The sequence below is a fragment of the Mobula hypostoma genome, chromosome 11, assembly GCF_963921235.1.
Source record: "Mobula hypostoma chromosome 11, sMobHyp1.1, whole genome shotgun sequence".
In the NCBI taxonomy this organism is placed as follows: domain Eukaryota; kingdom Metazoa; phylum Chordata; class Chondrichthyes; order Myliobatiformes; family Myliobatidae; genus Mobula; species Mobula hypostoma.
In genome coordinates, this window is record NC_086107.1 from 55,636,905 (window position 1) to 55,651,956 (window position 15,052).

Below are 15,052 nucleotides of genomic sequence, written 5' to 3' on the forward strand. Positions count from 1 at the left end.
ATGCGATAGGACGGCTGTCGGAATTGATAAATCGACGCTGCGGATGGAGGGGGCGGGGGGTTCCTGGCGCCGCGATTGATTGGTTGGCCGGAATGTTGGGGGTCTGCCTGCCTGTGATTGGGTAGCTGCGTCGGGAGGGCGGTTACATGAGTGAGAAGCTCTTGGTTGCTCCTGGTTAGTCAACCTTTTCCAGTTGCTGTTGGTGGAAGATTTGACGGGCGAGCGCTTAACGGAACCATGGGAGTGGAAGGTTGCATGAAGTGCATCAAGTACTTGCTGTTCGTATTTAATTTCCTTTTCTGGGTAAGTGGCAGTGCGGATCGGCGTGGGCGTCAGAGGGGGAGGGGGATTCTGAGGCCGGACTGGAGCGCGGAAATTGGGCGGAGCCCCCTGCCCGGACCCTGTACTGCATTATTGCGGACCGGGCAGCTCGGCACCCGGCTCTCGGTCATGGCTTCTCTCTGCCCGGGCAACTCGCCTCCTTTGTTCGGCAGGGTTTCCCCGCCTCCTAGTGCGGGGTGATGAGAAGCGCCACTTTTTCGTGCGCATTTGTTATTTTCTGGTGCGGTGGATGTGTTCGATTCCGAAATGTTATCGTGCAACTCTCGTCGGTCTAGACAAGGGAAAGCTCAGACTGCAGGAGGGGTGTATAACAAGAGCAGATGAGATTTTTTTTGGGGAAGAACTAAATTGCGGGGTGGGCAAATGAAGAGCATCACAACGGGTAGGGTCTCTCAGCTCAAGCTATTTATGGTGCTGGCAGATGTGGGTGCGGCCGTTCGAATGTTTTTTTGTGTTTATCTACAAAACTCCGATTAAAGGAGCAAATGCGTACAACATTGAATTTGCTAAACCTAAACCGTTCAGCGGGTGGGTGTCTTTGAAAATGATGTTTCATATCTAAAATTAATGTATCGGGGCTGATAAAGCAATGAGAGAAAATAGAAGTTCTGACGACCACTGCCTGATTTCTGCCTCTTAGTTATCATCCTAAAATAGCTGGATAGTCAGTTTAGTCTGTGGACAAAAGGATAACTTATTGAAGCGAAGTACTGTTGCCAGTTGCCATTTATAAAGGCGCAAATAATCAAAGAAAATAACCGAAAGGGAATGTTGGTCTCTCTTTCTCCCCCCCCCCGCCACACGCGACTAAAATGAGTGACAGCAAGTTTGATATATTTTGGTAAGGGCTTTGGCAAAGTCGTGCATGACAGACTAGTTGCTAAAATCGAATCTCTAGGGATCCAAGAGGAAATTGATTCCAAAATTGTGTCAAGTTCCCGAAAATGTTTTTAATTTGTTTGAGTATTTTGATCACATCAAGGTGATCAAAATTGAGGATGTTTACTGATGGCGCAATGTTAATGTTCTTCTGTAACTTCTCAGCAATAGTAGTAGCCTTCCAAGAATTGAGGATATAAACAAAATCATTTTGAACCTATGTAACCTCTGGCTAAAAGAATAATTGGGACTGAATAGGAATTTTTGAACTGAAGTAAACTCTGTCTTCAGCAGTTAGCTAAAAGCCGTCTTATACTATTCTCCCTTGGTTTGCAGAGAGACATTGAGGGTTTGATAACATTGTACCCTCGTTTGAGTAGGGGAGGAGGACTCACCGATAAGGACAGGAATGAACATCCATCTGTAATTAAGTCCTGGCCTAGCAAAGGGAATAACTGATAACGTCTGGACAGTACATCCATCTGTAATTAAACCTTGATTTAGTGGACTCTCTTATCTAAGTAATCAAGTTTTGCACCAACAGACTTGGTGGGCGTACCAGTTCAAATAATATCTTGCAGCAATAAAGTATGGGGCTTACGATATATAAATATACGGCTGTAACCTGACCAAGTGGGCCCACTTGTCAGATGGTGGCAGTACTTGCGTGCTTTCCCTTCGACAACAGGGTTTCAAACTCCTGTAGGAGAGTGCGCAATAAACTGTTGTAACTATAAGAAGCTGGTCTCCCGAGTTTTATTCAGATTCGACTTTAACATCTTGGACCCTCTTAATCCTTTTCCGTCCATCCACTTTGGCCATCGTACAGCCTCTTTATTGGCTGATGTTATAAACCAGAACAGCCATAGTATTTAAAATCATTTGTAAGGATGTTTATTGGCACCCATTATTAGCTCTTTTTTTTCTACAGTAGGTGAGCTTCATTAGCTATGAAATGTTTAGTGAGATCCTGCAGATCAGTACTCAGTTTGCTTTTCAGTTTATAACCCTGCCAATTTTGAAAGTAGGTATGAATGTTACTGAGCAACACACACAATGCTGGAGGAACTCAGCAGGCCAGGCAGCGTCTGTGGGTTCTTGCCAGCACCCAACATCCCAAAGATGCTGAGTTCCTCCAGCAATTTTGTGCGTTGCTTGGATTTCCAGCATCTGCAGATTTTCTCTTGTTTGTGATGAAAGTTACTGAACTTGCTACAACACTTGCTGACTATATTTTGGTGGCCATGAGATGCAGGGAAAGGTTGAATCCCTGCATTTCCGCTCACCCACTTAATTATTTGAGCAGCACACATCAAAGTTGCTGGTGAACACAGCAGGCCAGGCAGCATCTCTAGGAAGAGGTACAGTCGACGTTTCAGGCCGAAACCCTTTGTCAGGACTAACTGAAGGAAGAGTTAGTAAGAGATTTGAAAGTGGGAGGGGGAGGGGGAGATCCAAAATGATAGGAGAAGACAGGAGGGGGAGGGATGGAGCCAAGAGCTGGACAGGTGATTGGCAAAGGGGATATGAGAGGATCATGGGACAGGAGGTCCGGGGAGAAAGACAAGGGAGGGGGGAACCCAGAGGATGGGCAAGGAGTATAGTGAGAGGGACAGGGAGAAAAAGGAGAGTGAGAGAAAGAATTATTTGATTATCATTAATTATTATTTATTTGAATGGTTTGTGGGTGTTGCTATCTTTACTTTGGAAATATAGGCAAAGATGGTTGAGGTAATTTAATTTCCAACTTGTTTTTTTAAAAAAAAACAAATGGTGGTGCTGCAAAATTAAAGTTTACATTTGTCCTTTTGAAGTTGTTTGCAAAGACGCTATTTCCCTATGTTTCTGCCTTTTGAGCTCCTAACAGTGTTGCATTTGTAATGCATCTTACACAATGTATGAAATAGACTGAACGATTCCAGACTAAGTTGGTGCACACTTGGAAGTGGCTTTTGTAAGTGAACAATGCCCTTAATTTTGCATCCAACTCTTTGGAATTAGTTTTATCTAAAATTGTCTTTGCGTAAAGAAAAGGGCCAATTTCTTGCCAGCACCCAACGTGCCAACTAACATCATGATCTTTGTGATGAGAGCTGCTTTGGGGGATGGGATTTGGTGGTGCACATGTGTTGAGCTGAATTTAAAATAAAAGCTTAACATTTTTGAGTGAATTTTGTCAAGTTATGTGACTGTTCCGAGGTGAGGGGACTGATCATTGCCAGCTTTGGTACTACCCCAGATGAGAATAGTTACACTGACAGCTAGCCCCACTGGTAAGAACGTTACAATGGATAGTTTAAGGGAAATGTGACTGATTTATAGTGACTAATCTTCCTTGATGCTTTATAACTGAGAAGCCCATGGGGTGATGCTTTTCTTCACTGTTTTGATTCCTGACTTGGTTACTTTCATTTGCAGAGACTTTCTGCTGATGGAACTAGTAAGGTTTTAATCATGGTACTTTGCATATATTAAATATAGTATTCTTCCGAAATTGGGGTTCAAGTGAGTAATAGCCTTGACCTTGCGTTGTCCTGACGTCTGAACGCTTGGTATGGACACTGATTTCCACCTCAGTTTGGAGATGATGTCAGTCAATCCTTGTCTAGCTGAGCTACGAATCCTGTTTACTTATCAGACTCTACATTCCACAATCAAACTCTGCCCTGCCCCATCTGTGAACAAGGACAAAATTGTAAACAAGAGATTCTTCCATGGTGGATCTCTCTCACACATAAAATGCTGGAGAAACTCAGCAGCTCAAGCAGCATCTATAGTAAGGAATAAATGGTGTTTCAGGCTGACGCCCTTCATCGGGTCTGGAGAAGAAGTCAGAATAAGAAGTTTGGGGGTAGTGGAGTAGATGGTACAGGCTCATAGGTGATGGGAGAAACCAGTTGAGGGGGAGAGTGATGAGTAAGGAGCTGTAAGGTAATAGGTGGAAGTGATAAAGAGCTGAAACCTTAAAGGAGAGAGGGGAGGGGCACCAGAGGAAGGTGAAGGCAGATAGAAGAGAAGGGGTAAGAGGGAGCCAGGATGGGGAAAAAGAAACAAGGGAGAAATTACTGTAAATTACAGAGAAATTATTCATGCCAAGGTACCCAGAGAAAATGAGATGTTACTGTTCCAGCCTTGGTGTGGTCTCTTCATGTCCATGTAGGAGGCCGTGGACAGACATGGCGGAATGGGATTGGGAAGTTGAAGTGGAAATCCGGCCTCCTGTGGTGTTTGGAGCGAAGATGCTCATCGAAGCAAACTCTGACCTACTTTGGATCTCACTGAGGTAGAGGCAGCTTCACCGGGAGCACCAGATGACCCTGACAGACTCACAGGTGAATTGTCACCTCAGCTAGAAGGGCTGTTTGGTGCCCTGATCCAGGATGAGGGAAGAATTGTAGGAGCAGGTGTAGCACTTGTCTTGCACAAGTGCCGGGAGGGAGATTAGTGGGGAGGACCAAAGGAGTCGTCCAGGAAGATATTCCTGCAGAAAGCCAAGAATGAGAAGATGGGAGAGGTGTGCTTTGTAGCAGGATCTCATTGGAGATTAAGTTACAAAGACTGATGTACTGGTTACAGAGGCTCATGGAATGGTAGGTAGGGACAAGGGAAACCCTATCCCTGCTGTGGAGTCAGGAGGATGGGCTGAGGGCAGATGTACAGGAAATGGAGGAGAGAATGGTGATGGCAGCATCAATGTTAGCGGAAGGAAAACTGTTCTTTGAAGGAGGACATTTCAGATAGGACAAAATCAGTTCACTTCAAGGTGACCCACGTTTTTAAATTGTACTTAATAGGTTTCAATAGATACACTTAATGTCAGGGAAATGTATAGGAATATACATTCTGAAATTCTTTTTCTTCGCAAACATCCGCGAAAACAGAGGAGTGCCCCAAAGAATGAATGAGTTAAATGTTAGAGCCCCAAAGCCCCCCCCCCAGCTCTTCAAATAGTTGCCACTGGTGGGATCGTCCTATTTTATGAGGATTTCACTTTAAAATAGCTCACATTTAGTAGTGTGGGTTCAAATAGAATAGTGTTTTCATAGTTGAACATTCCTGAATATTTCAAGCACCTGAAATTACAATTGGCTGAGTACCAAGTGGCAGCTTTGTGAGAAGTGTCTTTGGTGGAGGGCAAATTCATTGTTTTTTTTCCAACTGTTTATCCAGGAAGAGGGAAGATGGTTGTATGTATTTAGAAAACAGTGCATATTTTAGTCTGTGCTTTCCCTAACCAGATCCTAGTTTTCTAGCGCAACACATAAAATGCTGGAGGTACTCAGCATGTCAGGCAGCATCTATGGAAATGAATAAACAGACAACGTTTCTCAGATGCCAGAATAAAAAGGTGGGAAGAGTGGAAGGATGACAGGTGATAGGTGAAGCCATGTGTGTGGGAAAGGTAAAGGGCTGGCGTAGCGATTTGATGAGAGAGGAGAGTGGACCATGGGAGAAAGGGAAGAAGGAGGTTTACCAGGGAGAGATGATAGGCAGGTAAGGAGCCAGAGTGAGAAATGGAAGGGAAAAATAAATTACTGGAAGGAGACCTCGTTATTTGTGGAATCAGGTTGGAAAGTATGTCTGAGGGGTGATTGATAAGTTCATGGCCTAAGGTAGAAGGAGTCAATTTTAGAAAACCTAGCACATTTATTTTTCAACTTAATCCCCTCCTACATGTACACACTTAGTCCAGCGGTCATGGAGCATACGGATCCCTTCTTTGTAGAAGTGGTCCACAGCAGGGGTGATTGATAAGTTTGTGGCCTAAGGTAGAAGGAATGAGTTATACAGCTCTCGTTACATGTACATGCAGTTCAGCTCTTTGAGTGAAAATGCAGAAAGTTTGAAGTTTCTCATCTTCTTCTACTTTAGGCCACGAACTTATCAATCACTTCTGCTGTGGATCACTTCTGGTGGTCCAAGACGCCAACTTCTACAAAGAAAGGATCCGTATGCTCCATGACCGCTGGACTGTGTGTATAAATGTAGGAAAAATAAATGTGCTAGGTTTTCTAAAATTGATTCCTTCTACCTTAGGCCACAAACTTATCAATCACCCCTCGTAGATAGAATGTAAGGTGTTGCTCCTCCATCCTGAGAATGACCTCATCAAGGCAGAAGAGGAGGCTACAGACTGACATGTCAGAACAGGAATGGGGATGGGAACTAAAATGGTTGGTCACTTGGAAATTCCGTTTTTGGCAGATGCAGAAGAGGTGCTCAATGAAACGGTCTCCCAATTTATGTTGGGTTTCACCAATGTAAAGGAGGCTGCATCAGGAGCACAGTAGATGACTCCAGTAGATTCACAGGTGAATGTCACCTGGAAGGATTGTTTGGGTTCTTGAATGTAGGTAAGGGGAAAGGTGAATGGGCAGGTGTAGCATTTCTGTCACTTGCAGGGATATGTCCCAGGAGGGAGATTAGTGTGGAGAGACAGATGGGCAAGGGAATCACAGAGGATGGGATCCCTGTGGAAAGCAGAGAGGTGAAGGAGGTAAAGACATGTTTGGTGATTGTATATCATTGAAGATGAATCAGGAGGTGGTGAGTGAGTTTTCTAAATAAGTTTTTAATATAAAGCGCATTAGCTCTGATTCATTGAGTAATTTCCAGTAAACAAAACACTTCTGCCTTGCGTGTTTAATCTGCTCAGAAGTAAACTAAGGATACAGTTTTATGCCAAAAACTGCCATTGGACCAGTATCAGTATGTTATTACATATTGATCCCATAACTCAGATACAGAACAAGATGACTTGTGATCATCCAACATTTCCCGGAGATTCAAAACTGGATCACCTCTATCAATCTATTAGGTTAAGGTGCTGCTTGACTTAAAATCTCTCTAATAGATGTTTGGGGATTGTGTGGTTGCTTCCCTTGAATCATTCTGTGAAGCAATTCAAATTTCAATGTGTACATCTGTGACTTGGATCAAATCAGAATGCTTAAATTAAGGGTAAGCATAGGCCGCTTGACTCCCTGTACTTGTCCTGACATTTATGAGATCTTGGCTCACTTGACGGCAACCTCACTCTCAGGAGATCATAGAGGATGTTTAATTGTAAGAGAATGGGAGGGGCGGTGAGTGTACATAGGGAGGGCATACGGTATACCAACTATGTCTTTAGATAGATCACAAATAAGCCTCCAAGGAATAGAGCCTCAAATCTCTCTGTGTTTTGGAGGGAGTGGACATGGCAAATTTCTGTGGGGGGTGGGGAGTGACCTGAAATCTTCTACTCTGAAATCAAGGTTAGGGAAATTTGGAGGGTGAGTGAAAGTATCAGGGGTTTATTAATCTGTTTTGTCACTTCAGCTTGCAGGAGGAGTGGTTCTTGGTGTGGCTCTTTGGCTCAGACATGATCCTCAGACAACTCAAGTACTGAATACACACTTTGAAGATAGGTGGGCCCCAAACACCTTCTTCATAGGTAAGAACTGAGACTTGCAGTGTAATGATACGGAAATCAAAATGACTGAATAAGAACAGAGTTTGAGCTGACTATGAACGCAGTCTGTCTAAACCATCTGTTATCTAAAGGAACCTCATTTTTAGTTTAAGCAGATTCTGTTAGAGTTGGCATTGTTTTGGAAAAATGTGAGATACTGACTCACAGTGGGAAGAAAGGATTCAAAATCCATTGGATTTAATTGGGGTGATCGAATTAGCCTCTGTTTCCTTATGCCTGAATATCTCTTGCTTATCAGAATAAGGGCAGGGCCATTTGGCCGACAATGAGAAGCTTTTTTAAGCAAAGGTGATGCTTCTTTGAAATTCAGCTGTGGAGGTTCAATCTCTGAATTCATACAAACTAGAAATTGGCAGATGTATGTGAATCAAGAGATATGGAGGAAAGTACTGGAAGATGATACGGAGAACGATCAGCTGTTATCTGGTGGATATTATAGCAGATTTTAAAAAGCCAGCAGCCTGTTCTGTTCCTGTTTCTCATGTACACTGGACTGAAGATTCAGTGTTCCTGGTGATATTAATATAGAGATCAGCAATGAGGATGATAAACTGAAGGAATTTTCCAGTAGGCATTAGTCAGATTTGTGCAAGGAGCAGGCATTACTTTGAAACATTGGAAGGCTGCATGTATAGGTGTGACAATGTTACATGGTCAAAGCTTTTATAAAGATTTGCTTGAAGTACAGAACTAGCAGCTTGATAGAATTCCTTGCTTGAAATTTAAGGTTCCCATTCGATCAAAATTGAGTATTTTCTTTTAAGGCATGAATTGCAACACATTTCATCAGTAGACTTTTGGTAGTATTTACATTTTATGTTGCTTTCTCAACCTCTGTATTGTAAAAGACACACAAAAAAAATCTTAACATGTGTCCAAAGAGTCAGGAAATAACTTGGGTAGTTATGGAGGCAGAGGCTCTTGAATGGAGATGGAAACGTGCTGCCTTTGTCTATGTGATTGGTGGCCGTATGATTCAAAGTTCACCTTTAGGTCACATTTGTGAACTGTTGATTTAGTTTCAGAAGCTGCTTGGGAAAGAGCTGCAGGGAGTGATAACAGTGGTTTCAGTGCTTCTGGTGCTATGAGTCATGGAGCAGAGAAACCGATCCTTTGACCTGCTAGGTCAGCGTTAACCATTGAGCACAAAGTGTGCTAAACCCACATTGTCCCGATCTATTACCATCAACTTCCTGCATCTCACCACTCACCTATGCAGCGGGTAATTTACAGTGCCCAGTTAACCTCCATCTTGACTCCCTTTGACGTGCACTGTCAAAGAGTGTGAAAACTGATATCTGGAACTGTGAATCGAGAGGTGGAAAGAGTTGTTAGGATTGACTGGCAGTGATGCTCATGTATTTTCATTCATCATGTAGAATATAGATTCAAAAAAATGGGAGTTGACTGACTCAGTTGGAGGACATTGTAGGGGATGTACAGTCATTGGTATTTGTGCTTGTGACTCAGTGGACAAGGTATTTGGGCAGTGTGGTCTCAGCAGCTGGGCAGTTAAGTAGGAAAGTTGGAAGATAGTGGATGGATAATGGATAGTTTGAGACTTCACTTAATACGGCATGGTAGCGCAGTGGTTAACACTAAGCTTTGCAGTACAGGCCAATCAGGTTCAACTCCCACCACTGCCTGTAAGGGGCTTTTACATTCTCCCTGTGATGGTGTGGACTTCCTTTGGCTGCTCTGGTTTCCTCCCACGGTCAAAAGATGTACTGGTTTGGTAGGTTAATTGCTCATTGTAAATTGTCCTATGATTAGGTTAGGATTAAATCAGGGGATTTGTGTTGGGCACGTGGCCAAGTGGTTAAGGTGTTTGTCTAGTGATCTGAAGGTCGCTAGTTTGAGCCTCAGCTGTGGCAGCGTGTTTGTGTCCTTGAGCAAGGCACTTAACCACACATTGCTCCTGTGTCTGTGCGAGGAGTGGTGCCCCTCACAGACTTCCAATCTGCGCCTTGTAAGGCATGAGAATGCCCGATGCAGGCCCCTCATGGTCTGAGTTGACGTTCCCTCCCCCCCCCCTTCCCCAAATCAGGGGGATTGCTGGGCAGTGCGGCTCAAAGGACCGGAAGGGGGTTATTTTAAGCTGTATGTCAATAAATAAGTTTTATAAAATATTTTTGGTATAGTGGCATATCAGAAACCTGGAACGATGGGTTGGAGTAAGTTCTGGTAATGGTGGAGCTCACATATGGGTTTTGGCAATGTCTTCCTGGACTCTAAAGTAGAAGAACTTTGAATGTGTCTTATACAGGAATGGAGGTTTCTTTTAAGAAAATAGTGGTGATTTCACGCTTGAAGAGTTTTCTCCTTCTGATAGGAAGAAATATTAACAGTATTTGCCCATGTTTATATCTTGAACATTTAGTCGGTACTTTAGTCCAAATAAATCCAAGAATATGCAGGGGAGGTTTCATGGGTAATGTTAAATGAGATGGGTTGTGGACAAATGGCTAATAAAGCAGATAGGGACAAGGTTTAGGCCTGAGTGGGTGGTGGAGGGTGAATCTTAAATTTGGCATGCTGGGGATGGTGACACACCCAACTGATGAATCCACCTCCATCTGTCTTGGTAAGTCCATAATCCCCTGGCACTTGTTGCTTGTAAGGATTGAGGAGAGAGAGGTTAAATAAATCTTGCAGCAGAATAATGACCAGAGGTTGTCTTTACTGTCCTGACATTAACAAGTTTTGGCAGATGGTTGCATTAAGTCTGTATTTCTCTTCACTGGAGAGGAGGTTGGTATCAGAGGTAGTAGTGATCTGGCTTAGATGACTATTATTTGTGCATAGGGTCTTGGATACAGGCAGGGAGACCAGTAAGGCCTTTGTGGCAGTATGTAGTTGGATCATAACTGGGATGCTTGCAAAAGGAAGTTGGACAATCCATAATTGTTCATTTCCATTTTGGCCCAATACCTCCTGACTTGCTGTGGAGATAATTGTTCACCTGCATCAGCATACAATGGTCAGAAGCTGTTTTTGATTCTATTTAAAAATGCTTTCAGAAACACAAAGCCTACAACACAATACAGGCCCTTTGGCCCACAAAGCTGTGCAGAACATGTCCTTACCTTAGAAATTACCTCGGGTTACCCATAACCCTCTATTTTTCTAAGATCCATGTACCTATCCAGGAGTCTTTTAAAAGACCTCATCGTATCTGCCTTCCACCATTGTCGCTAGCAGCCATTCCACGCACTCACCACTCTCTGCGTAAAAAAAAACTTACACCTGACATCTCCTCTGTACCTACTTCCAAGCACCTTAAAACTGTGCGCTCTTGTGTTAGCCATTTCAGTCCTGGGAAAAAGCCTCTGATTATCCGCACGATCAATGCCTCTCATCATCTTATACATCTCTATCAGGTCACCTCTCATCCTCCATTGCTTCAAGGAGAAAAGGCCGAGTTCACTCAAACTATTGTCATAAGGCATGCTTCCCAATCCAGGCAACATCCTTGTAAATCTCATCTGCACCCTTTCTATGGTTTCCACATCCTTCCTATAGTGAGGCGACCAGAACTGAGCACAGTACTCCAAGTGGGGTCTGACCAGGGTTCTATATAGCTGCGACATTACCTCTCGGCTCTTAAATTCAATCCCACGATTGATGATGGCCAATACATCGTATGCCTTCTTAACCACAGAGTCAACCTGCACAGCAGCTTTGAGTGTCCTATGGACTCAGACCCCAAGATCCCTCTGATCCTCCACACTGCCAAGAGTCTTACCATTAATACTATATTCTGCCATCATATTTGATCTACCAGAATGATCCACTTCACACTTATCTGGGTTGAACGCCATCTGCCACTTCTTAGCAAGTTTTGCATCCTATTAATGTCCTGCTGTAACCTCTGACAGCCCTCCACACTCTCCACAATACCCCCAACCTTTGTGTCTATCAATTGGAAGGTATTCTAAGGATCAGGATAAATAAGTATTTGTATAGACATGGACCTATTAAGGATAGCCAGCATGGCTTTGTGCATGCTAGGTTATGTCTATCCACCTGGAAAGTGGATGAAGGCAAGGCAGTGGATGTTGTCAGAATTTCTGTGCATTTGACAAGGTCCCGTATGGGAGGCTGGTCAAGAAGATTCAGTCGCTACTTTGGGGTTTGGTGTTCTTGATCCATAATTATAATTGTGTTAGCAGTTTTGCACTGAATTATATGACTGCATGGGAAGTGCACTCTTGTTTGTGAAATAATATAAAATTGTGTATGCTTAACATTGGTAAGTAATGTATTTCATCTTCTCCATTCTGTTTTCTTTCACACTGTATAGATGGTGTTTGAGTTGCTCAACATTTGAGGTCTTCATTGAGGTTGATTCTAGTACTGAGAATATAGATTTTATCTTGCATGCCTTAGTATTGTCAGTGAATGCAAATACTAAAACTACCTGGCATTTTTCCATCAAACATAATTCATGGGTTCACTAGAGATACCACAAGCAGCAGTTCAAATGTGTTTGGACAAGTGTGTAGTGAAAATCACTTTCTTCAAGTAACCCACTGCATCTTTCTTCTTGAGCAAGTAGCAGTATATGTGCACCGTGCCTGGTAAAGTAGGGGGCTTGTGAGGTACTTTAATCATCCATTTTCCATTATACTTTCACTAATACAGCACAAAATGCACATGCTTTCCTCTGCGGTTTTGGTGTTGAACCATACTAAGGTAGCCCGCCTGTATGATCTCAAAATTGTGCCCTTTGGCAGCTGGTCCTCTCAAACTGCAAATGTGGTTTATAGTCATTCCTTGAGACCATCTGAAATAAATATAATTATGTTTACATAAATTATTTTATCTGCTTGAAACTGACACCCAATCGTATGTTTTGCACACCCTTAAATGCAACTTTTACTGCTATTTTTTTTAATACTCAGAATTGTTCCATCTTAAAAGAGTTGTGTTGCCAATGTGGAGTAATTATTTAGAAGTCCCATATAAATCACTGGCAAGAAAAGAGAATTTACGAAGACTAGGTTAAATTGTTTTATTAGGTTCTGTGAATTTTTCGTTGGCTACTAGGTGATCCTGAATCTGTCTAAAATGGTGAAAATACCAAGGGTCACTGAGAAGATCCTTTGATTTGTGTCTGTCTTGAGATGCAGGAATGTTTAATATATGCAATGCTCAGCTAATGCCTTGTCTGATTTTAAATCTGGCTGGCATTGCAATGACTGAGAGTGTCTCGTGATTGGGCACATCTGGCATAGGTTTGTGATGTACACTAGTATGCCAGCAATAACCTGGCCATTGTTCACTAATTTGTAAGTTTGGGAGTCCAAGTACAGATACTGTCAGAATGAAAGGGCATGTTGAATATTTTGCTACCATCTGTAAGGTTGGCTTATTTGTAACTCTAAATTATACTCGCCTGCTAATGAGCATCTCTTATCCGAAATAAGGGCCTGAAGCGTTTTGGAGTTCAGAGTTTTTCAGATCTTGGAATATTGCATCTCTATAATAAGATACCAAGGGGGATGGGGCCCAAGTCTAAACATAAGATCCATTTCTATAACATATACAGCTTATGTAGAGCTGGTGTGAAGCTCAGAGTGGGCAGTTTGCAGTTGGAGCACTGTCTGATGTGATGGAGCTGGGTCCTCCACAAACTGTCGGAGTGGAGTGACTGCCTCTATTACTGGATTACAGGTTACGATTGGCTCCATATCCGCCATCAATTTCAAACAGCCATCTGTTCCACAGCAATTACGATGGGAGGAGGCATAGTTTTATATAATAATTTTGTTCATGAAACTATTACCTTCAATTTTCAGTTTGTCATGATAGATCTTTGCTCCTTTCATGGTCAACGATATACTAAGCGGCATATCGTCACTCCGTGATGAATCCACCATTTCAATATACAATTGAGATCTTCATTTTTCACTTTATGCTGTGGTTTTCTTTTTTGCATTAACTTGTGTTCATCTACATATGTGAGGTCACTTTTCAGAACTGTCTGTAATGCACAGAGACCTGTGCATCACCTGGGAACCTTCACAGTGCCGTGTGGAATTTTCCATTTGTGACTTCGTAAGGATTAAAAAAAACACAACAACAGCTATGGTTTTCAGATTTTAGAATTTTGTATAAGGGATGCCCAACCTGAATTGGTGTTCATGTGTTTTCTAATTTTATATATGTACAGTAGTATGCAAAAGTTTGGGCACCCTAGTCAAAATTTCTGTTATTGTGAATAGCTAAGTGAGTAAAAGATGAACTGATTTCCAAAAGGCATAAATTTAAAGATGACACATTTCTTTAGTATTTTAAGCAAGAGAACTTTTTTATTTCCATCTTTTACAGTTTCAAAGTAACAAAAAAGGCAAAGGGCCCGAAGCAAAAGTTTGGGCACCCTGCATGGCAGTACTTAGTAACACCCCCTTTGGCAAGTATTACAGCTTGTAAACGCTTTTTGTTGCCAGCTAAGAGTCTTTCAATTCTTGCTTGGGGGATTTTCGCCCATTCTTCCTTGCAAAAGGCTTTTAGTTCTGTGAGATTCATGGGTCGTCTTGCATGCACTGCTCTTTTGAGGTCTATCCACAGATTTTCGATGATGTTTAGGTCAGGGGAATGTGAGGGCTGTGGCAAAACATTCAGCTTGCGCCTTTTGAGGTAGTCCATTGTGGATTTTGAGGTGTGTTTAAGATCATTATCCTGTTGTAGAAGCCATCCTCTTTTCATCTTTGGCTTTTTTACAGATGGTGTGATGTTTGCTTCCAGAATTTGCTGGTATTTAATTGAATTCATTCTTCCCTCTACCAGAAAATGTTCCCCGTGCCACTGGCTGCAACACAAGCCCAAAGCATGATCGATCCACCCCCATGCTTAACAGTTGGAGAGGGGTTCTTTTCATGAAATTCTGCACCCTTTTTTCTCCAAACATACCTTTGCTCATTGCAGCCAAAAAGTTCTATTTTAACTTCATCAGTTCACAGGACTTGTTTCCAAAATGCATCAGGCTTGTTTAGATGTTCCTTTGAACCTTTTGAATAGAACTTTTTGGCCACAATGAGCAAAGGTATGTTTGGAGAAAAAAGGGTGCAGAATTTCATGAGAAGAACCCCTCTCCAACTGTTAATCATGGGGGTGGATCGATCATGCTTTGGGCTCGTGTTGCAGCCAGTGGCATGGGGAACATTTACTGGTAGAGGGAAGAATGAATTCAATTAAATACCAGCAAATTCTGGAAGCAAACATCACACCGTCTGTAAAAAAAAAGCCAAAGATGATAAAAGGATGGCTTCTACAACAGGGTAATGATCCTAAACACACCTCAAAATTCACAGTGGACTATCTCAAGAGGTGCAAGCGGAAGGTTTTGCCAAG

The 15,052-nt window shown here is 42.5% G+C and overlaps 1 protein-coding gene across 1 annotated transcript in view; it reads left to right on the top strand.

Moving 5' to 3' along the window:
• The first annotated feature begins 132 nt into the window (after window positions 1-132).
• The window catches only part of cd81a (CD81 molecule a), an 84,357-nt gene continuing 69,437 nt past the window's right edge, over window positions 133-15,052 (top strand). The window contains exons 1-2 of the mRNA XM_063062113.1: window positions 133-303; window positions 7,543-7,657. Of these exons, the coding sequence (XP_062918183.1) occupies window positions 238-303; window positions 7,543-7,657 (181 nt within the window). The 5' untranslated portion in view covers window positions 133-237. The remainder of the gene's footprint in view (window positions 304-7,542; window positions 7,658-15,052) is intronic.